General features: G+C 35.6%; 4 protein-coding genes and 1 long non-coding RNA gene across 7 annotated transcripts in view; 2 read left to right on the plus strand and 3 right to left on the minus strand.

Moving 5' to 3' along the window:
* Positions 1–7,711, minus strand: part of LOC129568723 (facilitated trehalose transporter Tret1-like) — a 9,386-nt gene extending 1,675 nt beyond the window's left edge. The window contains exons 1-9 of the mRNA XM_055446967.1: positions 7,315–7,711; positions 7,125–7,255; positions 6,870–7,062; positions 6,550–6,783; positions 6,336–6,467; positions 5,868–6,251; positions 4,388–4,451; positions 4,094–4,312; positions 3,826–4,031 (exon numbers count right to left, since the gene is read on the minus strand). Coding sequence (XP_055302942.1) covers positions 3,826–4,031; positions 4,094–4,312; positions 4,388–4,451; positions 5,868–6,251; positions 6,336–6,467; positions 6,550–6,783; positions 6,870–7,062; positions 7,125–7,255; positions 7,315–7,617 — 1,866 coding nt within the window. The 5' untranslated portion in view covers positions 7,618–7,711. The remainder of the gene's footprint in view (positions 1–3,825; positions 4,032–4,093; positions 4,313–4,387; positions 4,452–5,867; positions 6,252–6,335; positions 6,468–6,549; positions 6,784–6,869; positions 7,063–7,124; positions 7,256–7,314) is intronic.
* An 860-nt stretch (positions 7,712–8,571) lies between these two features.
* On the minus strand, positions 8,572–11,944 carry LOC129568727 (facilitated trehalose transporter Tret1-like). Its single transcript, XM_055446973.1, has 8 exons — positions 11,612–11,944; positions 11,303–11,542; positions 10,676–11,062; positions 10,359–10,591; positions 10,175–10,303; positions 9,917–10,109; positions 9,413–9,778; positions 8,572–9,097 (listed from the first exon to the last, which is right to left on the minus strand). Exons 5-8 carry the CDS (start codon positions 10,270–10,272, stop codon positions 8,681–8,683), a joined length of 1,074 nt encoding a protein of 357 aa, XP_055302948.1. The 5' UTR covers positions 10,273–10,303; positions 10,359–10,591; positions 10,676–11,062; positions 11,303–11,542; positions 11,612–11,944; the 3' UTR covers positions 8,572–8,680.
* A 132-nt stretch (positions 11,945–12,076) lies between these two features.
* On the minus strand, positions 12,077–15,697 carry LOC129568726 (facilitated trehalose transporter Tret1-like). Of its 3 annotated transcripts, none has more exons than XM_055446970.1 (10): positions 15,433–15,662; positions 15,304–15,354; positions 14,399–14,572; positions 14,284–14,327; positions 14,026–14,214; positions 13,859–13,948; positions 13,718–13,758; positions 13,184–13,610; positions 12,967–13,098; positions 12,077–12,883 (listed from the first exon to the last, which is right to left on the minus strand). In XM_055446970.1, exons 3-10 carry the CDS (start codon positions 14,463–14,465, stop codon positions 12,470–12,472), a joined length of 1,404 nt encoding a protein of 467 aa, XP_055302945.1. In that variant the 5' UTR covers positions 14,466–14,572; positions 15,304–15,354; positions 15,433–15,662; the 3' UTR covers positions 12,077–12,469. The 3 variants fall into 3 exon arrangements, with proteins under 3 accessions (XP_055302945.1, XP_055302946.1, XP_055302947.1); XM_055446972.1 differs by having other exon boundaries at positions 12,348–12,883; positions 14,399–14,507; positions 15,433–15,697; XM_055446971.1 differs by lacking the exon at positions 15,304–15,354 and having other exon boundaries at positions 15,433–15,663.
* A 6,010-nt stretch (positions 15,698–21,707) lies between these two features.
* On the plus strand, positions 21,708–22,742 carry LOC129568724 (facilitated trehalose transporter Tret1-like; the record flags this gene model as incomplete). Its single annotated transcript, XM_055446968.1, has 4 exons — positions 21,708–21,939; positions 22,028–22,328; positions 22,413–22,478; positions 22,538–22,742. Coding segments are annotated over exons 1-4 (648 nt in total), but the record flags the coding sequence as incomplete, so codon positions are not given.
* A 103-nt stretch (positions 22,743–22,845) lies between these two features.
* Positions 22,846–23,893, plus strand: LOC129568730 (uncharacterized). The gene is made up of 3 exons (XR_008687982.1): positions 22,846–23,002; positions 23,081–23,496; positions 23,567–23,893. It is a non-coding gene; the product is annotated as an uncharacterized LOC129568730 (long non-coding RNA).
* Positions 23,894–24,108: the final 215 nt, after the last annotated feature.

Here is a 24,108-nt window from a genome sequence, read left to right on the forward strand (position 1 = left end):
AACGGCCATAACTTGCCCAAATTGAAGCCGATCCGAAAGTTTTCAGCGTTTAAAAGTATCTGCTCCTGAAGGCCTTCAAAACTGCATTTAAACTTTTCAAATCGAACGGCTGGAGAAAAAGTTAAATTTTTGGCCATTTTTACCGAGAGCCATAAGCCGCCTATTGGCCGGCCAATTTAGATGTTCAAAATTGCCAATATTATTGATTTTTTATGTACTTCCCATTGATATATTACATTTGAGATGAAAAGTTACTGCAAAAAATAAAACACAAAATTTATAGGCGTACGCTCAATTTTGTCCATGACTGTATATATTTGAATAATAATGTCCTTTTTCAATTAATTATCGGTTCTGGTTCTGGTTCAACACTTACGTCTGTCGTTGCCTTTGTCATGATGAAATTGAATTGATTTTTTCTGCGTATCATCTTTCAAGATATCTGCCACGCTGTGTATAGGGAGTTTCCTTAACTTCTATGAAATGAAAATCTTTTTTTACTAAGTGTTTTTATTTTATTTTTGAATTGTTCAAATGAGGCACAAGCAGAGCTATGTCTTGCTTGGCTGGTGAGTTACAGACAGACGTGGGCACTGGGGGGGGGATTTCTGGATTTACCCCCCACCTGGTGATGGTAACGTCCGGATTTCCCCCCTCTAATTCGGCTGGTCGTAACCCCCCTCTAAATTTTTTGTAATGGTCAAAATCCCTCCCCTAAAAATTTTAAATTATTATAATAACGGTTCTCTATGTCTCTCTCTCTCATTGCATTAAGTAAACAAACCCAATGATAACGTTTACCTTTGACCGAAGTCGAACAAGCAGGAAAAACGCAGTCATATTATGTTTATTACGAAATTTCTCAAAAATCTTCTAAGAATAACCCCCCAAACCCGTCCCCCCTTGCATTTTCCATAAATCTGGTTTGACCCCCACCTATGAAACATTTTCCTTACACCCCCTCCCCCCCAAAAAATTTCCATTTTGAACGTCTGACCCCCACCTAGAATTTCAAACCGTGCCCACGTCTGGTTACAGAAGACTAAATTCTAGAGACAAATTTTTTTCCTAGCTTAACTAATTGTTTTTCTTATCAATATTCTGCAAAATAATGGGGAAAGCATATTGACCAATTAAATGAGATAAGTAGGTGAAAAGGGATGGGTTTGCACTTGACAAGGTATTGGGAATGTGAACCATCAATTCGGCTTAAAGTTCCGAATGATATGAAAGGTAGACGAAAGAAAAAGGGATTAGCAAATGCTAATTGTTTTGCGTGCACATTTTGAGCACAAAGTGGCACCATAATGTCGGGTACGTCAGGAATTACCCAAAAATGGAAGTCAGTTTTAAAGAAAATGCATCAGTTTTATTGCCTAACGTGATACGTAGCTGAACTGTGCACGCATGTTTGTGAATGTTATACTGTGTGGGGGAATTCCAAACGCAATTAGGAGATGAAAAAGACAAGAAAGGAGAAACGAGACGAAAATAATAAAAATTATTAAGGATGCAGACAAATATTGAAGTCTGCAACAAAAACAGAAATGCATTTTTGGTGCTCGACGCATATTCAATTCATGCGAGACGGTAGCATATATAGTCATAAAGCAGTTCGGTACAAAATATGAATCGTGCAGTCAATTGAACGCAATGGCAGTGCCGATATTGCTACATTGCTATGCGAATGCTAAGTTTCTACTCCGACCTTTGTTCCAAACCGACCAAACACCTGCAAAACGGTCATAATCCACAGACATGCAGATCGGACGGTATACGATGCCATACAATTTTGAGAGACTCGGAATTTTGCAATCTTTGAACTTTGAAGGTATCATAAAAAATTATTTAAATCCTAAAAGAATTTCTTTTAGCACAAAAATCTGTGATCGGCTTTATTCAATCTGTCACTTCGCAAAAATGCCCGTTTTTTGCCCTTTCGAATGTATGTGTTGGGCTAATCACTGGCATGCAAAATGATCACAACCAAAACATTTTCCCATAAACTCTTTTGAGACTCTCTCATTCATTATGAGTGGTAAATCCACGCATAAGAGCGTCGGTCCATTTTAACCTCGTCTAGAGGTTTTTCATCTGATATATGTATATATTCAATGAATTTAAATGAAATTTTTCTTTCCTTATATCTAATTTAAATTTCAATAAAACGTTTAAAACTGATGCAATTCAATGATCTTTGACTTTTCCTCTTGACAAAATTACACATTCTGACAAGGATCTTTAAAAAATTCCCAAAAAAAATCGTGAAAAACTATGGTTTTATAAAAACAATTGAACCAAAAATCGCATAACCGGTGATAAACACTTTATTCATATCTGTCGCAGAAGAAAAAGTCTGAATGAAAGCTTAGAATTATTTACTTTTTAAGTTGAAAGATTCACTTCAATCCAGTGTGCGAATTAGTTGTGCTCGAACATTTGCACCAATTTTATGACTCTTCCGAATATCACCAACACGGAACATAAATAGCCATCCCGTTGACACACCACCGCGTACTTTGAAAAGAGCAGGGTTTTCGTTCGCTGTTTGGGACGCGTCATCTTTGCGAAAACGATTCCGACCATAAATGCCTGCACAAAAACACCGTAAATTGATTGGAAACACATCACAAATATTGCTTCCGGGCATTCTTCGGTTGTCGTGCGCACACTGAAAATATAAATGGCACGGTGAGAAAAAGGATTTTAATCAAGTTATTTTCTAATTACCAATATCCGATGGTGTGCTTTGTCTCAATGGAAAAAGGGAAACATGACGCAAAACTGTATATGTTGAAAACACAAAGCACCCATTCATTTTTAGCTGTGTAATGAAAAAAAAAGTTTTTTTTTGTTGTACTTTTTATTTTACAGAAAAATAGAACCAAGTTCAGGTTTTTAATAAGAGGAAGAAGAAGCAGCAGAAAAATGACGATGAAAAGGGTAAAACAAATCAACGTGACACTGAAAACGCGAGTTAAATATAAATGTTTTTATATGAATCTATCAAACGATTGTCAATGTCGGTAGCATGTGATATAAAATGATCCATGTAATCAGTGATAATCAGCTGATTCTGGTTTGAATGTGCTTTTAAGTACATTTACATTGACATTTTGAATTGAAATTAATATATTTCAATGAAAATGGGGTTAAAAGCCAAGAAAGAACGAAACTAAGGGCAAACACAATCAGAGTCCATCGCCATTGGGAATCGACGAGTGTGTTTGTGCGATGGTGACGTATTGATTTAAAAGTTTGTACTGTAGTTAACACAGTATATAAAGTGTGCTGTTCAACATTTCCGCGCGTGAGATTGCTTAACGTAGTAACATCATGGGACTGAAAGAGTACAATGCAAGTGATTTCGTTGTATAAATGAAATTTGGTTCGGTTGACATGCAAATTCCATATGATAGCAATTTTCAAATGAAGCCTTTGTAAATGCTCAACAGCTCAACAGTCGACGTTTATTTGCTTTCTTAATGGAATACAAACACTTTTATTGTTTATATTTCAGAGTTATGACAAGTTTTATTTATCCAAGTCCTTAAGAATAACAATAAAAACACTCTTAAATATACATAAATCATGATTTTTTCGATGTTAGCAGCAGCAGACTGAATGGGTTGACCTGAAGAACGTGATTCATTTGCCAAGATGTGCTAACATTTTCATTGTATTTGTCGCGTGCCATAACCCAGGGAAAACTCTATAAAATTACAAATATTCATTACCGTTAAGCAAGTAGAAGGCAAGGTGAAAATGAACACGAGACAATGAATATAATAATAAGAACATTCTGTTTCAATAACTATCAATTACCTCTGATTTTGAATTTTCCTTGTTAACGATATCAACGTAAGACGAATCGGTGGTTTCGAGGTGAATGCGAAAGCCGCAACAGTCGGTGTTTAAACGTTTCAAATTCTTGGCCATTTGTTCAAGTTGAATAAGTCCACGACGCAGCTCCTCTTCAAACTGTATGATGTACAATTCGATGTCTAATTCTTTTTTGTCCTCATTTTCGTCTTGTTCCACTCGAAAGATATATCTTTCAATGATTTCTTCATCGTCTGGTGTTCCGAAACACCGTACACACGACGCCGCGTGAATATTGCAGCCGGATACACTTCGCGAACATACAAAATCGAATTGATGTACACTTCAAGCATTTCCAAGAACAAATCGTTCTCCATTTTGATTTCATCTACAATAAATTCAATCTGAGGCTGTAATTTCAACTTTGCTTTATCGTCATCATCAAGACCTTCATCCTCTTCATTCGATTGTTCAGAAATGTCAAGGGGTCCTATTTGCAGAGAGACCAATCTTGTAGCATTTCCATGCCAGAATGAACGGCGTATAATGAAAGGCTTACGCTTACCAAGTGTCGATAGCAGTGCATCTTGATCACATTCCTGATCTTCAATTTGTTCCAATGATTCGCTCTGAGCTTGATGCGTATTAAACAAAATATTGGAGATTCGGAGAATAGCATTAATAGTACTCCACATATTATGGTCAAACCAATCATGACTTGCGGTGTTGTATAGAAAGCAAAATAATGTCCCAAAATGTAAGACAAAAATATGCCTAAATTTTCCGACAAAACTAAAATCGATCCAAGTGTACCTCGAACGCTGCAAAAAAAAATTCGTGAAAATTGTTTTATCCTTCATTTAAATTGTCCATATTAAATTATACCGATCGATACATATTTCGGATGAGAAGAGAGGTAAAATGATAAAAATGCCACCGCCTACAGACCCATTCATCAATCTCGCCACATACAAATAGTAGACATTTTGCGCACGCATTATGAGCAACCAACTTATCTGCAGAATATAGAGTAAATTCAATCGGTAATCGGCAAATAATCGAATAAAATTATTACAATGATTGGAAATGTCATCATGATTAATGGCATTTTTCGACCGAATCGAGCAGTAATGAATGCATAGGCTATGTTGCCAATCAATCCTCCCACAAATGATAATGATACAACCCAAGAGGCTTGTTTCATTGTGATTTTGCCTGATGGCAACGGCGTTTCATCGGACTGAAGCAGAATTATGGAAGGACTCGCCCATCCACCAGTATTTCGAAAAAAAAAATCAATTAAATATTTTTTCACTCAATTCTTTATTTGTACTTTAATCATCAGCAACCCACCAGTAATTCTGAAACCAATCGGCAATAGATTTACTAAAATCAAACGAAAAATTGGAAATTTGATTATGCAAAATGGTCGGTTTATCTAGCTGTTTTGTTGTTGTACCCGTAAACGCAAAAAAGTACTGATATTTTGTACTTCGCTCGAACTTTTCACTCATTTCCACATCGATCATTTTTAAACCAATTCTTCTTGAATCGATTGCCACTCACCATCAAACACGTACTGATTGTCAATTGGAAATTCGACAGTATTTTGTATTATTGGCACACATTTCAAGGTCCATTTTAACGCGATACGAATTCAATAACAAACCGATTCAAATGGAACGAAATGCGTGAAATGTTTTCCAATTGCCAAAGATGATTTGAATTACAAGGTTGCCGACCTAGAAATAATCCAGCATGTTGCAGCAATGAAAAATTCACGAAAATAAATTTTTTTTCTCCATTTAAATTTGACGTTTTAAATCAGCGACGAATTTATTTCATTTCTACATTACGATTCGGTTGTACTATTAGTTCATGGTACTGATGAAATCATCATATAATACTGATTATGTACAGATTTTCTCTTAGTTATTCAAAGTAAACTCAACACAAAAGACTTGACAATTAAAGCTGATTCTTACAAACTGTTCTTAATGGAAACGATGCCCATATTCAAAGTGAGTTCATAATTTGATCGTAGCTCTTTCCCTTTGTCTCTGGCATAAATATAATGATGAACACTGCACTCGATAACAAACACCAGCAAACAAAAACATGCACCCGTGGAAACCCAATGTTTCAGTTAGCGTTGGAAGATATTTGATGATTATAAAGGCACAAGACCACAACAGTGTCATACAAAATGACACGCCGAAATCTTTCAAATTTTCGGGCATTAGTTCCGCGATTACTGGAAATGGCAACGTTAACACGGCCCAATTTGCAATGAAAATCACAAATGAAAAGCTTGCAATTGGAATCCAACTGTATGATTCAACGTCATAGCCCCACGTTTTTAACATCATGTAAACTTCCATAGTGATGAGGCCCATCGCCGTTCCAACGGTGGACACAATAAACAAAAACTAAAGTGTAAAAATTCATTATTAAGGAGTTTTATCGGTTTTTTGCCGCCTTCAATATAACTATGACCTAAAAAGTAAACTTACCTTTCTTCCAGCTCGATCAACTAAATTGGTAGCCACGTATGAGCCCAAAAATTGAATCACTGCCACGATAATTGTGGACATGTTTGGGGACATGCTTGAGCCAGCTTCTTGGAAAATATTCGCAGTGTATTGCTGCATTTTTAGCATTTCGAACGAAAAAAAATCAATTTCACTTTTATTTTACTCAATATTTTCCTTGTATTGAGAAACTCACCAACATGGCAAAACAGCCACAGAACTGATTCAGTGAAGCTAAAACGATTCCGATCGTGATGGCTTTTCGTGCTATCCGTTCGGTTATGAAATCGGTCCAACTTGATTCTTGGTTCGAAGAGCCGTCATTTTTGGTGCCACTTAGAGCATTTCTCAATTTATCCATTTCGAACTGAAGGGCTTCTTTGTCTGTTGTGCTTATGTTTTGATAGAACGAGATCGATTTCTCCGTATCCTGAAAGAAGCAAACGGTTGCACGATATGCGAAAGAAATAGCTTTTAATTGGTACTTCAATGGTTATTTAATGTTAAATTGCTTACGGAAATGCGGTTCTGTTTCAAAAGGAATTTCGGCGACTCAGGGAAAAAGCAAAACGAAATTTCGAATACTATCGTCAAAGCGATGATTACTTTTGGCGTTGTGTAAAAATTACAGAAATTTCCCAGAACAAAAGCCAAAAGTATTCCCATATTTGCGATTAATACCAAAGTGGAACCCAATGTGCCTCGAACACTGAAAATATATCAATTCTAAATACGTTGCTATCGCAAAACCAAAGTCAATTACAACATTACCGATCACATGCAATTTCATTCAAATACAATGGACAACAACAAAACACGCAACCGCCCACGAAACCATTGAGTAATCTCGAAGCAAACAAGTAGTATACGTTTTGCGCAAATAAAATCAGCAGCCAGCTTATCTATTGAAATCACAGATTGTTCTTAATAATTTTCCTGACTATTTGGATATAACACTCACCACGGTTGGAATTGAAATGAAAATCAATGGTAACTTTCGACCGAATCGGTTGGTGATATAACCGAAAAATATATTTCCAATCAAACCACCGACGCACAAAAGTGATGCGATCCATGATGCTTCGTCCATTGTGATTTTTCCAGATGGCAGCGGCGTTTCGTTGGTTGTTAACAGAATTATGTTGGGGCTTGCCCAGCCACAGGTGACTCCATATCCAACGCTCAACAGATTCACAAAACCTGCGGCGAGGTATTGAAACTTGGCGTTTGATTGCTGCATCGTTTTTGGGTCCACATTCCTCATTTTCAAAGCACTTCACTCGATGTCTGCCACTGAACTCACTCTGACTGAAAAGTGATTATTCTGTTTCTGTTTCACATGCTTTGGATTTATATAGCCATCCAATGATCGGTCGATTCAATCTCTGAATTAACTAAAAATGCATACGATTATTAGTTTTGGTCATAAATCTCATTTCCAACAGAATAGACAACATGCAGACAAATGTGATAACATTGATTTATCACTGTGACAGTTGGTTCGAATGGTGCACAGAAACAATACACGTGTTTTCATATGATGCGATCTTTTACAAATGTAATTTTGCACTACGGATGCCACGAATAAAATACATTTGATTTATCACTGTGATCCACTGTAATGTGGATAGAAAAAATGTTCACAATTGAACCCGTCATGTTACAATTGAACTCAAATTCGTTATGAGATTCAACTATAAAAGAACTCTGTGTGTTCTTGTGACATAATGAATCATTTTTCACAATTTATTCAAAACTAATACGTTTTTTTCAACACATCCACAGAATGTGTTGATGTAAATTACGGTTTTGTAATTTTAAATTTTTTTTTGGAAACAAGGAAGCCTATTGATTGCAAGATTCGAGTACGTATAACAATATATTTCTTTAGCTGAGTCTACCGAATCATTTCCATTGTTATTTACTCACGGTGTATTTTCTCTCCTTTTACCTCGCGTATGATAAGTATGATGAACAAACAACAAAATACTCAACAAACACCAAATGGCGAACAGAAACTTACTTCTGTTAAATGGCGCCAAATTAATTGCCAATTTTCAAATCGTGTCATAATTGCAATGGTTTCCCAGTTCTATGGATAAACGATATCAAGCTGTCAATAATAAAACTTGGAATCCTTCAAAAACTAATCATACCTACGTTCAAGCGCAAGAATATTTTCTTAAAACAAATTTTTCATGGGTAAAACTCGTGTTCATTTATCACATTTAAAGGCTTTATTTATTTTCAGTAATAATAAATAATTCAGTTTACAATTATTTTCAGTAAAATTATTTCCTATTCTTTGGTGTTTAAATCGAAGTCAATCATCGAAGAACGGCCATGATTTCTTCGTAGCTTTTTCCCTTTGTCTCCGGCATGAAAATGATGATGAACGTGGCGGCCGATAAGCAAGCGCCAGAGAATAGAAACATTGTTCCGTGCATTCCCAATGACTCAGTCAACAGAGGCAGATATTTTATCGTAATAAATGAACACACCCATAAAACTACCATGCAAAATGATTGTCCGAAATCTTTCAAATTTTCGGGCATCAATTCTGAGATTACTAGGAAAGGCAAATTTAACACGGCCCAATTTGCAATGAAAATCACAAATGAAAAGCTCACAATTGGAATAAAGTTGACCGATTCAACAGAAACGCCAGACGATTTGAGCATCATATATACACCGAGAGTTATCAAACCCAAGGCAATTCCAACTGATGACACTATGAATAAGAACTAAAGAGAAAATAGTTAAAATGAATTAACTTATTTTGGAATCAGACGTGAAATCCAATAAATATTGTTTGTTTTGTTTGTTTGACGACTCGACGCGTATGAATACTACTACATCAAAAGAGATCCGAACGCAATGAATTTGGACGAAGGCAATATAACATCAAGCCTTATCGACCGTTCACTGTTCGAAATGCATTCAGGTGTGTTCAAATAATTTATTATTTGTTAATTTTGTGAAATCATTAAGGTGTTAGACTCAAAACAAACAATAGTTACAATGAAGTTAAGGTGCAATAATGAGAAAGAAAGATTTACCTTCCGTCCGGATCGTTCAACGAGCAAGGTTGCCACAGATGAACCTACTAGTTGAAGAAGTCCAACCACAATTGATGACATATTTGGCGACATGCTCGATCCAGCTTCTTTGAAAATTGTCGCCGTGTACTGCAACATGGCGAAGCAACCGGAAAGCTGATTTATCATGGCGAGCACGATGCCAATCATCATAGCTTTCCTACCGGCTCCGGTTGATAAATCAGACAATTTGAACGAGTTATCGCTCGATTTACCGGAGTTTCCACCTTTAACCGTACTCTTCAACTTAGTCATTTCTGCCTGCAGCAACTCAAAATCCGAGTTATTTTTCAAGTTTTGATAGAATCGAATCGACTCTTCTGCTAGCTGAAACGAACCATTTCATTCAAAGTGAGCAAAATTCTTATTTGTCTATATATTTTGAAGTTTCAACACAAGTTTCAATTTGAAACACATCACATATCATCAATCGAATGAAACTTTTTAAATGAATGTTGTACATACTGATATTTGGTTCCGTTTCAGAAGAACCGTCGATGATTCTGGGAATAAAAAGAGTAAAATGGCGCACAATATTGTCATAACGATTACAAACTTAGGTGTCATATAAAAATCAAAGTAAGTTCCAAAAGTGAATGCTAGTAATATGCCCAGGTTACAAAACAACACCAGTGTTGATCCCAACACTCCTCGAACGCTGAAAATACAATTCATTTCATTTACTATTGAATCAAATTGGTATATTTGTGTCTATATATTTACCGATCATTGCATATTTCGGCCAAAAAAGGCGGAATTATTGTGTACACCCCACCTGCGACATATACCCCACAATCGCGCTGCGTATGAATAGTAGACATTTTGTGCAAACCAAATGAGCAAACAGCTCAACTGAAAATCGAAAATTGTTTTAAATTCATTCTAGAAGAAAAAGCGTTTCACTTACAATGGCTGGAACTGTGAGCAGAATCAAAGGTATTTTGCGACCAAACATACTCGTAATGAAACCGCTACATATGCTACCAATCAGGCCACCAATGCATATAAGAGATGCTATCCATGACGCCTCATCCATTGTAATTTTTCCCGATGGCAACGGCGAATCATCTGACTGTAGCAGAATGATATTTGGGCTAGCCCATCCACCGACAAAACCATGGCCTATTAGCAGTATATTTACTGTGCGAAATAAAATATTAAAAACTACTCTTAAAATTTCGGAAATCAATTTCAGACATTCGGTGAATTTTCTTTAAAACTTACCCACTAACGTGAGAAGGTATTGAAATTTTACACTTTGTTCGTGCGCCCTTGCTTTAACTTCATTCATCGTGTTTAACTCACTCGACAGACTGTCGTTGTGTCACATCACTCGGTCACTAGTGAACAATGGTAGATTTATGCGCATGTTTTTGATTTTTATACGTTGAAATTATTGACTTTATCTACAAATTAACGTTGGACGCCATGAAGTGAATTTTCAAGAGCAATAAATTCAACTTGACAAATTTGATAACAGTAATTTATAATACAGCGTGCCACTTTTAATTAGTTTCGAAAGCTATGGACACGTTTACGTGAATGGCGCACAAATGCATCATTGACAAAGATGTTGCACCATGTATGCGTCGCTACGTACCAGCACTAGTTCTAGAATGAAGGAATTGAAAGAGAAAACTATGTAACAAGTAGTATGATAGACGTGTGAATATGGCGACACCTCAATCGTAGTCAATGAAATTTCAGATCATTGAGAGTACTATTCCATTCTAAAAGCTCTTGGCTTTGAAAGCATTGCACGGACCATTTTCATGCAACAAATTGAACAAGCAGAAGCGTTTATGAATAAGTATAAATTATTGATTCAAAGTTTAGGAATAAGCGAAGCACCTGCAAAATTGATTCAATGATTCCGATTGTGATAGCTTTTCGTGCTTCAAAAGTAGTCGTTCGGTTACGAAATCGGTCCAACTTGTTTCTTGGTTCGAAGAGCCGTCTCTTTTGGTGTTGCCAAACGCATTTTTTAATTTATCCATTGCAAACTGAAGAGCTTCTTTGTTTGTTGTGGTTTTTCTGCTGTGATAGAACGAGATCGATCTTGTGTACGGCAGTTGTGTGTGTACTACGTCACTGTAAGATAAGCGATATGTGCGCATATTAGGCAGAGTATTAAATAGGGTAAGCAATTCTGTGGCGCACCCTTGTTAATAACCAGCAAATTCGACGCGTTTAACGTAACTTCCGTGTACTAATGAGGGTTGTATTTGTTGATAAATCTAAATCTTATCTACAGCGATCAGACCTGATACTGATATACTACCTAAACAGTGTACAAATATTTTACAACCTCGTGACTTATTGGAAGTTGTAATTGTGCAGCGTAGCAGGCTACCACTGAATAGAGCAGACCCTCACTAAATAGCTTAATGAGTTCCACGACAATATCATCCAATCAAACTATTTGGTGAACTTTTCTAATTTTCTATGCACTCAACTGTTTGACACGTTTGCTGTGATACAATGTCGTTTCAGCCGTTATTCTGAGTTTTCAATTTTACAAAATACTCTTCCCAGTGTGGAAGTAAATGGGATCTATCACACGACATGTGCTACCTGGAGTGTTTACAGTTTTAACTTTTGATTATTATTATCTAAATTGTTGGATATGATCGTTCACCAAAACGTTGATAGTGAATTTTATTGAAGCTTTTGAAAAAAAAGTCTTTTTTCTTGAAAATTCGTGATTGGTTTATATCTTGATGGTTCATATCAAACTGTCAGTAAAACTACTTAGAACGCACAATTTTGCTTTGAAATAATTGGTGCTTCATGCAAATGTCAAACTTAATTGAGTTTGACTAATGTCAAACGTCGATGCATCCGTACATACATTAATTTAATAGGATACACCGCTGATACGATTGAACACTATGAATACGATTACTATAGGATATTTTATTTCGGTATGTGAATAATTCGCTCCTATATATCCACAGTTAACCTATTCAAATTAATTTCTACATCATAATATTTACAATCAACACGATCACATCCTCCTTAAAGCGAGCTCATAATTTGCTCGTAGCTCTTTCCCTTCGTCTCTGGCATAAATAGTAATATGAATACTGCACTGGATAAACAGGCACCAGCGAACAAAAACATGCTTCCGTGGAATCCTATTGCTTCGGTCATAAAAGGCAGATATTTGGTGATTGTAAAGGCAACGATCCATAAAAGTGTCATACAAAATGATGCACCGAAATCTTTCAATTCTTCAGGCAATATCTCGGCGATGACCAGGAACGGGAGCGTCAGTATAGCACATGATGCTAGGAAGATTACAAATGAAAAGCTTGCAATTGGAATCCAATTGAATGTTTCAACTTGGTAGCCCCACGTTCTCAACATCGTGTATGTTCCCAAAGAGATCAGGCCTATTGCTGTTCCAACGGTGGACACAACAAACAAGAACTAAAGTGTAAAAATTCATTATTAAGCAGTTTTATCGATTTTTGTTGCCTTCAATATAACTATGACTGAAAGAGTCGACCTACCTTTCGTCCAGCTCGATCAACTAAATTGGTTGCGGCATATGAGCCCACAAGTTGAATAACGCCAACAATAATAGCTGACATATTTGGAGTCATGTTCGAACCGGCTTCTTCGAAAATACTCGCAGTGTAATTCTGCATTTTTGTTTCAAATTCCGAACAGAAAAAATCAATTAAATAGTTAATTCACTCAATATATATTTCATTTTCAGAAACCCACCAACATCGCGAAGCACCCGCAAAATTGATTCAGTGCGGCTAAAACGATTCCGATCGTGATGGCTTTTCGTGCTAGTCGTTCGGTTATGAAATCGGTCCAACTTGATGTTTTACCCGAAGATCCATCTTTGTTCGTGTTGCCAAGCGCATTTTTCAATTTATCCATTTCGAACTGAAGGGCTTCTTTGTCTGTTGTGCTTATGTTTTGATAGAACGAGATTGATTTTTTTGTTTCGGAAATGCGGTTTTGTTTGAACAGAAAAATCGGCGACTCAGGGAAGAAGAAGAATGAGATTGCGAATATTATCGTCAAAATGATGATTACTATTGGAGTCGTGTAAAAATCACAGAAATTTCCTAAAACAAAAGCCAATAATGTGCCCGTATTTCCACTCAACATCATTGTTGAGCCCAATGTGCCACGAATACTGAAAGAAAATTCAATTTCAATCATTTTGACAATGAGAAATCGGAATCAAGCTAACAGGCTCGCTTTTAATTGAACATAACACAAACATCCAGTATAATACTTTACCTATCACTAGCGATATCTGACAAATACAATGGGGTTATGACCTTTGGATGGATAATATTGGTTAACAGGATAAAAAATGTCGAATGTTAACGTCCGTGAAAAGTCTAAAGTCTTATTCAAAACATTTTCTATCAAACTTACGAAAACGCCACCGCCTACGATACCATTGAGAAATCTCGAAGCATACAAGTAGTACACATTTTGTGCAAATAAAACCAGCGACCAGCTTATCTAAAAGGGAAATGGTGACAGATTATTGCAATCGTTTCTTTGATTTTTGTTGTGTTTTTTCATGCCCTGTCACTCACCACGGTCGGGATTGCCAAGAAAAGTAATGGTATCTTTCTACCGAATCGGTTGGTGATATAACCAAAAAGTATATTTCCAATCAACCCACCGACGCACAAAAGTGATGTAATCCATGACGCTTCTTCCATTGTGATTTTCCCAGATGGTAGCGGCGTTTCATCGGACTTCAACAAAATTACACTGGCACTCTGTTCCAAAAATTATTCATATGAGATTTTTTACTAAACCCTACATGGGTGTGTATTTCTTTTTTTTACCGTCCAGCCAGCATTGACGCCATAAGCGATCGATAGTAGGTTCACTGTTGAATTTTTTTTCAAAGATGTCAACAGTTAGCAAATTTATTTCAAAATTTTTCAAGGAAAACCTTACCAACTAACGTTGCAAAGTATTGAAATTTTACACTTGGCTCGTGCGCAGTAGTCTTGGCTCCCTTCATCGCGTTGAACTCACTTGGTCGTTGTTTCACATTAAACGTTCACTAATTAACAATGGCGAAGGAGCACAAATATTTCAGTTAAATAAATTCTCCAGAGAACCGTTTGACTGCATATTTGAACAGAACGATTACTTTCGTCATAAATTAACTTTTCAAGTGGAATGCAACTTGAGAAATTTGATAACAATAATTTATAATAACAATTAAGCGCTTCTAATTAGTTGGGAATGCTATCCCGTGTGGAAAATTTTTGACTGGGTAAGTCAGTCGATTAATTTGGGACATTCAGTGACTATTTGACTGACTAGAAGTGATTGTCTCGAACAAAATAAGCAACTGCAGTTAACTTTAATCACAAATCACTCTTAGTCAAAATGTCCCAAATTAGTCGACTGACTGAAAGAATAACTAAACGTGATTGTCTCCATACACAACGCATGAATTCAATCAACTTAGCCAGTTTTAGTTGTGTATCACTACATACAGCTACATACAACTGAGTGACTGTTAGTCATTTTATTTACACACGGGATGGCCACATTTATGAATGGCGCACCATATGATGATTTCAGTTTACATTTTGGATAAAACATGTGGAATTGAAGCACAAGCGGGAAGATTTATTATATTGATATGTACACTAATGAGTGCGCCTTGATCTAAGCCGCTTGCATTTGAACTTCGCTAAAATCAATAACAGAAAAGTCACTAATCAGCTGCACAATCTAATTGTCACATGCGAGTTTAATACCAGGAAACTCTTCGTTTTGATAACAAAGCACACTACTAAAATTCATGCCTTAAGTCAAAATAAATAGCCATTGAGATGAAGACTGACCATGTTTTGTTGCACAAACATCACTTTCACGAAGTCTGCTCCTATATTATACTGACATATGATGTGTCATTTGATATTGAACTCTAGTTTTGACTTGAAAAATTCTATAACAAATTAACTAATACTCACGTTAACTATAATTTTTATACTACTTCATCCTAGGGGAATATCACGCTCCTGAATCTTGTGAGATATTTCAGATATTTGAAATAAACATCAATTGTATGACATATTTTCGAATATTTCGAATGAATGAATCAGATTTTTGTGGATTTTTTTGAAATATTTGAAATAATTTAAGCGTGATATTCCCCTAGACTTCATCAAGCATTATCATCACGAATTTCTCTATTTATAAAGCACAACAATCCGATTCTCCCAACGTACACTGGTCAAATGAAAGCTACGTAGAGAAAACCTATTTTTATAAGCAGGAATACTCAAGGTTATCTAAACGTTGCTGCTTTCGTCATAGAACGAGTGAAGCCTCACTATGTTTGAGAGCAAAATTGGTGTAAATACATTCGATCAAATATTGATGTGAGACTGCAAACATCTCACAGTAGTTCTGAACGTATTTGTGAACTGCTCTCTGCAAATATCTCTCGGGCAGTATACGTTCTAAATATTTGCGTTCTGGTGTGTACAATTTTTTTAAGCTAGAATGGAAACTACTATTTTGAACCATGAAAATTGGTACTTCTAGTGCCAATTTGAATAAGACCTGTAACTACCTGTTTACTTTTCCGAGTGAAAGATATATTGTTGACTGGCCCATTCAAGAGGCTTTTATTTACAGATAACAGGAAAAACTAGACCACAGAACGTCACTCCGCTCCGTTTTGAGTGTTGTTTGATAAACTTTTACTTTGTTGTTTCACAACAAACAATTTTTTCGCGTACTACACACAGCCGCTGAATGTCGTCTTTCATTGCTACCAATGTGTTCGAAACGCATAAACACAGTATCGCATAAGGCAGTTATCGCATAGAAATCGCACGATAACTTTCTGTTTACGTTGTCGCAGTATACGATTTTTGAATCCGAAAAATCGGGTTTTTAAATTACGCCTGTAGAATATGCAACTTCAAATTATGGATGCGCATTCTACAGACAAAGTTGGCCGATTCTCAATTTTTTTTGGCAAACATTCATATGGAGATATGTGCAGAGTGTGTTCATAAATTGGTAGTAGCTTTCTTCTTTGATTATCTAATTACTGGTAGAAGAATGGCACTAGACATAAACATGCTCATGTAAACAGGAACATGCCCATCATGAGCTCATGAACGCATTAAAAAAACGTTTGAAATGCTGGCGAGTTGAAAAATTATACTATAAGTTTACAATTCCAAAACATTATTTGGACACAATAATTTATGCATTTAAATGTTCCCTTGGCTTCAAATTGCCACGTACGCATATGTATTGGAATATCGTTTTGTAGTTGACGATTTAGCATTCGCAATGTAGAAACCAACTGTTTACTCTCATAAAAACTCAATCTTGTGGTTATATCTATTGAATTCTAAATAAAAAGTACTCGTTCATAAATTTTACACTTGAAAAAATGCACAAATATTGCGCCCAGATATGTTCTCGAAAATTAAAAAGAAATTTATATCTTTGTTCGTGTTTTCCATTTGTTCCTATATCAAGTATACTGTTTGTAAAAATGTAATAAAACCCATTTTGTCAATCATGTTTAGAGATAGAAACAGAGGCAGAATTATCTCTCACGATCTTCATCTTACTTGCAAATCTTCGTCGAGCTTGCAAAGACCGAAATACTTGTAAAAAGTTACTTTTCGGTGGAATAAATATTAAGAACTAATTTGGAATCATGGCAGAGCAAACAGTATTATGGAATGCAAAAAACCAGGTGTATGTAACTATTATAGGTGGTGTGTTTGTGGAATAAAATACAAGAGAGACAAAATCGTAACAAATTTTATTTTAATTCAATTGCAGCAAATTGTGTGATTTTCAGTTTTGATGCTAACATGGCTTGGCTTGGCTTGGCTTGGCTTTCGCCTGCTTTGCTAATACTTTTATCGGATGAAATACCTCTCGAAAGTGGCCCATTATCAAGTGACCAGCTCTCTTGGATCGGTGCGGCAAATAGTATTGGAGCGTTAATTAGCACCTTTATTATGGTGTGGTTATCAACGTGATGGGGTTCAAAGCAAGCCATGACATTTTTGGCATATCCAACAATCATTTTTTGGCTCTTAATTTTCTTCGGTAATACATGACAAGTAAGACTGAAATTAAGATTAACAATATATTCAATTGAAATGAATCATCTTGTAATTTTAGTATACGTGGTCAACTTGGTTCAGTAACTGAACTTCAGTTGTGCCGGCAGCGAGAAACTTGGGCATGTTGATGGGTTTCATCGTTGGTGCATTGATTAAATACGAATATCGACCCTACGTTTTTATTTCCATACCCGTCATATTTTTGATATTGGTGCATTTTCTATCGAGTACACCACAGTACTACTTCAAAAAGGATGATTTCAAGGTATCAAAAATCATTCGCAATTGAGAAGTGAATGACAAAACAATGTCGTTTAATTACAGCAAGCAGAAAAGGCGTTAATGTATTACAAAAGCTGCAACGAGAAAAGCGATCGAGAAAAATCGCTTTTAAAAGTTGAGTTCGACCGAATGAAAATGGCAGAAGAAGAACGACGAATGTGCTCAAAACTGCAATGGAATGATTTCTTCAATCGAGCGGCAATAAAAGGATTCACGACGAGCATTGCGATGGCGTGGTTCATGCAAATGACTGGAGTTTGGATTGTAGCAAATAATGCATCACTGATATTCGAAACATCGGGCTCCGTATTCGATGTCAATACATCCGCGATTTGTTTGTCTCCCATGCAAATTCTCGGTGGTTTGGTTGCGACGCAGTTTAGGGTGGGCTAAAGTGTACACTATATTCGAATTTCGATAGAGACACATGCTTGGATTGTGAGAATTGATGTAAAAAGACCGTGTCAAAATTTTGAAGCGGCTAGCGTAACGGGAAGTGCTGCCAGAAATTTTATGTAGCTAGATCTGTACAGAATAGTGAAAAAATCAATAAAATCATCAAAATTAGTATGTTTCGGCTTGACTTCGCTTTATTTTCAATTCTTAAGATTGTTCAGTCATTTTTACAACGATTCATCAAAAAAATCACATTTGGTGGACACAAGTGGGCAAAATGTCCGAAAAATGCTAAATTTTTTCAGTTTTTCGACCATAACTCGCGGGGAATGCATTTTTTTCACTCACTTTCTTTGTCCAAATTATAGCCAGAGAAAAATTAAACAACTCTCTAGAACACATGAACTCGAAAAAACCACATCCAGTCCACTTTATTGGCTGAATATCAATTTGGCTACCAAACAACATTTCTGAGCATTTTTTGAATTCCTATAACTCCTCAACTGATTGAAATAGAGCAATGGAGTCTGGAACAATTTTGTAGTACTGCTCAAGAGCTTTGCAGGCCAAGTTCTAAAAGTACTAAAACAGTACTAAAAATGTACTAAAATGATTTTAGGAAAAAATTTAGCATTTTTCGGACATTTTGCCCACTTGTGTCCACCAAATGTGATTTTTTTGATGAATCGTTGTAAAAATGACTAAACAATCTTAAGAATTGAAAATAAAGCGAAGTCAAGCCGAAACATACTAATTTTGATGATTTTATTGATTTTTTCACTATTCTGTACAGATCTAGCTACATAAAATTTCTGGCAGCACTTCCCGTTACGCTAGCCGCTTCAAAATTTTTACGTAGTCTTTTTACATCAATTCTCACAATCCAAGCATGGGTCTCTATAGAAATTCGAATATAGTGTACACTTTGGCCCACCCTAACGCAGTTGGAATTTAGTCGAAAAACAACATTCATTCTATTGTATCTCTCTCATTTAAACAGCAATCATCACGCGTTCAACGTAATTTTCGTATACTGATGAGGGTCGTATTTGTTGATAAATCTAAATCTTATGTACAACGATCAAACTCTAGAGTAATATACTGCCAAAGCACTGTACATTATATTCAATAGATTGGGACTTATTGAAAGTTGTAATTGAACAGCGCAGCTGCCTACCACTGAATAGCTCTGAAGAGTGCTCAATTACTATAGTATGAAATCAAGCTATTCGGTGCAATTTTTTTTTACTTCCTCCCTACTCAATTGTTCGACACGTTTAACACGATACAATGTTGTTTCAGTTGTTCTTCTGTGTGTCTACTTTCTAAATACGATCTATCACACGGCATGTGCTACCTGCAGTGCTTACAGTGTTTACTTTTTATTATTGTTATTTAAATTGTTGGAGATAATCGCTCACCAACAGGTTGATGATTAATTTTATTGAAGCTTTTGATATTTCTTATCTTTTTTTGAAAATTTGTGATTGATTTGGCATGAAATTGCAATGGTATCGATGGAAGGCAAATAAAGTTCAGACTATTTTCGCTCCTCGGTGGAACACCGTTAAATTTATGATTAAACAAGATTGAAAATGAAGTTATTCATATGAACTAGCATGATAATATGCACAAATATAAAAATTTTCACCAAAAATTGTCATAAAGGGATAGCCAAACTTTTCATCAGTTGCCAATTTTTGTTCATATGGACTATTAAGTGGTCTATCTATGTTAAACTTCGTTAGAAATGGTTTAAACTATATTAAAATTATAGAATAAGATCAAATTCATACTGTAACTATCAATTTGAACATAAACTGATTCCGATGTCTCCGAAAAATAGCCGCTTTCGTGAATAAAAAGCCGCCAAAAGCTAGTCGTTGGCCATATTTTGGCCTAATTTTCGCAAATTTTCCAGAAATTTTTTAATTGTTTTCATTGATTTTTGTCATATATTTATCCTATTTACGATCATATAGCTCAACATGAAGATTCATCACAAAAAATTCGTTTCCAGTGGCGCCAGATCTTCGTTTGGCCGGCGCCAATATCATTCGGCTAAATTTCACCCTACAGCTGACACAATGATGTTTGAAAACTCGTGAAATGGCTTGAAATCACTGATAACATCAGTAATTCATCGTTTCACATCGTCTGTGTTGATATTTCATAAAAATTGTTGTAGAAATTCGCAAATATAGTAAATCGGTTTGGCCGAATACTTTTTTTGCGCACAATTTCGACCTCTCGATAAACATGGCTACAGAAAAGGCAAAAATCATGTTAAATATTTCCGGAATTGGCCTGAATTTATAAGAACAGATTATAAACTTAAAAAATAGATAGAAAATAGTTCGGTGTTTATCATTTATAACACGAAAAAAACCAAAATTATAAATTTTTTCCAAGTGGCTGAAAACTTTTTTGCACACTGTATCTATTTGAGTAAATTTTCATTACTCATAGCGAAATTAACCCATCAATGCCATCATTTTCCTACCTTGAACACCTATGATTTTATATTGACATATTTTTCAGATCCGAACCACTGGATTTGTGATAATCAATGTAGCAATATGTTTGGCTTCATTTGCAGCTGTTAAACTCTTCCCCATTTTGTTAGAGACTATCGATTTGCATGGATGCATGCTAATTTTAGGTGTCGGTTGAATTTTAGCATCCATTTTTGTGTATTTTGTTTTAAAAGAAATCGCTGGTCAATCACTCGATGACGTTGGCGCTGAAGACAAAGTGAAAACGGTAGGTACCAAATTCACGATGCAAAGATTTGAATTGTTTTTTATTTTACCTTAAATGTATAAAAAATGACTAAGCTATTTGTAGTGGATAAGCATTATAAATCTTAAAATAAACTTATTATTTTTAGTCAGTACTACTGAATAAGAAAAAGGAACAGAAACAAACATTTAAAATAAATTCGATATAATTCATCAATAAATTATTATTATCATGAATTGATGTAACAGTCTTGCACTCTTTTCCGGCCAAACACTTATTTAAACCTCATTATATTCAGCCAGATCTTGGCGGTGTTAAATAAAAATAATTGATATAATCCAATTCAATCCAAATGTTGAATTAATTGGTTCTTTCTTATCCCACTTATCATTGTATTGCTTGCCAAATTAAAATTATCGCCAAATCATTCTATTGACTACGATTGACGATAACATATGCTTTATTAACTTTATTGATAACATATTTTTGATAAATGAGATTGTTATCAACTGAAAAACTTTAAGACGAAGCAACCTCATGCAGCTTATCACATGTTTGGATAGCCTCAAAGAGAGACAGAGATATTTTTGGATCGTGCTTATACCATTGTATCGTCTGACTGATATAATATATGAGTGATATGAATACAATGTATGTGCATATCTATCGCATATACAAAGTTTATTTTGCCACATTATATCAGTATGTGCTCAAGCGTCAATCGCAACAACAGTGTGCAACGCAATGTTTGTGACAAAAAAAAACTGATCGCGTGCCAGATTTTTCTATAAAAATTCTGGTTTCATTTACAAGTAGAGGAATACTAATTGTGCAATCGTGATCGAAAGAGCATTTTTCGCTAAAGTGCGGTAGCTGCAATGGATATAGCAAAGGATACAATGGCTCAGTTTCAATGGACCAATATTTGGCATCAATACTATGCAACTTTTGTAGGTATTTATACATTTCGAGTCGTTTGCAATTACAATAAAAATATTTTCAATAATAATATAACTGGAACTCTTTGATCGATTTCGAACAGGGAATTTAATTATGTTGGGTCATGGATTGATTGTTGGCAGCTTGGCACCTGCGTTGTCGATATTATCTTCGAAAAACACTCCACTGGCGTCTGGAGTTCCACTTAACAACGAAGAAGTGTCATGGATCGGCTCAATAAATTGCTTAGGCGGCTTGTGTGGATCCATTTTATTTGGTTACGCTGCATCTGTAATCGGTTGCAAACGATCCTTATTTTTCGTGTCATTTACTACTGCCACATTTTGGGTGCTAACTTATTTTGGAACAGTTTATTCAGAAATTTTCGTCGCAAGGTTCATCAGGTAAGTATATCAGGAGGCTTTGGTGTTTTGATGTGATACAAATTTCTGAAGAAAAATTATTCATTATAAATTATGCAAATTAAGTGGGCTATCAGGAGGCGGGATACAAGCCGTTTCCATTTTATTTATTTCGGAAATTTCAAACGATGAGTGAGTGATTTGTGAAGTTTGTTACGTGTCCAGGAATTGATTTACATAATTCTTTACAGTATCCGAGGCCGACTTGGTAGTGTTACGCTTGTTATGCGAAATATCGGCATTTTAATCGCATATATTCTGGGAGCAACAATCAACTACTTTCAAATGCCGATTGTATGTGTTTCGGTTCCAATCATTTTTATGATTCTATTCCTGATGTTGCCAAACACACCGCAGTACTTTCTTCAGAGAGGTCAAACCAAAGCAAGTGATGATTCCATTAAAATTCATTTAGCTCAAAATTGAAATAAATTCGAAATTGAAAATCGAATAATTTCCAAGAAGTCTTTCATGTATTCATTATCATTCAAAACGACATTTTACCACTTAGAAAGCCGAAGCCGCTTTGAAGTATTACAAGGGGTACAGAGGAAACACTGACGAAGAAAAAAGAGCTCTGTACAGGGAATTCGATAGACTAAAATCAATTGCAACCGGGCGAAAAACGGATGAAAAGCTTCAAGTATCAGATTTCTGTAAATATTCGATCAAATACATTTCTATCGCTTATTTCCATTTATCATCTGTTGCCTACTCTTTACATTTCTCCATAGTTAATCGAACGGCATTGAAAGGACTTGGAATTGGTTCTGCGTTGTGTACAATAGTTCAGTTCTCGCCAAGTTTGATCATTATTTCTTATTCATTGATGATATTCGAGAAATCTGGAACAACGATCGATCCATATGTATCCTCAATTATATCGGCGGTGGCACTTATCTTTGGTTCATTAATCACTACTTATTTGGCTGATAAACTTGGACGAAAATTGTTGAATTTAATATCGTTGATAGGCTCTGCGGTCGGGTTATTCGCAATTTCATTGTATTATTATTTGCATATAAACGGCTGTGACTTATCAGCATTTGCATGGGTGCCTGTGACGAGCTTATCTTTTGTGATTTTTATATCATCAGCTGGAATTACACCGCTATGCATCATATGCGCTGTGGAATATCTCCCACCAAAGGTATTTGCACAAGATTAGAAGACACTTTCTAGCGATTATAACTTTGTCTCCCATGAAAAATGTATTGCAGATTCGAACAATGGGATCAGCATTGATCAGTGTGGTACACAGTGCAGCTTCTTTTATAACAGTAAAATTATTTCCCATTTTATTGGAGATTGTCGCTTTGCACGGTTGTATGGTTATTTTGGGCATTGGCTGCATCATTGGATCTTTATTCATAATTTTTGCTATGGAAGAAACTGCCGGTCAATCCCTTGATGATGTTGACACGAATGAAAAAATGAAAATGGAACCAATTCACGGAGAACCGCTTTTGAAAGCAGCAAAATAGATTGTAAAACAAAAATAAAACGCATTCAAAATAGACTCTGGGAAGAATTTTCATTTACTTGAACAATGAATTGTTTTCATACCTCGCCATTGCTGCTTGTTTAAAATTGCAACAAATTATTTTATTACCCACTCAATTCAGAGCGATAAAAACGCATGTTAATTGATATGATAAATCGGATTGCACTTAAACCATCTGAGATGATGCAATTTCATTCAACCATTTAACCAGAATTTAACGCTTTTAAGATAAGAAGTAATTGTCTTGTTAATTACATG

Source organism: Sitodiplosis mosellana, unplaced genomic scaffold, assembly GCF_009176505.1.
Source record: "Sitodiplosis mosellana isolate CC-2019 unplaced genomic scaffold, AAFC_SMos_1.0 Smas_scaffold_22, whole genome shotgun sequence".
In the NCBI taxonomy this organism is placed as follows: Eukaryota; Metazoa; Arthropoda; class Insecta; order Diptera; family Cecidomyiidae; genus Sitodiplosis; species Sitodiplosis mosellana.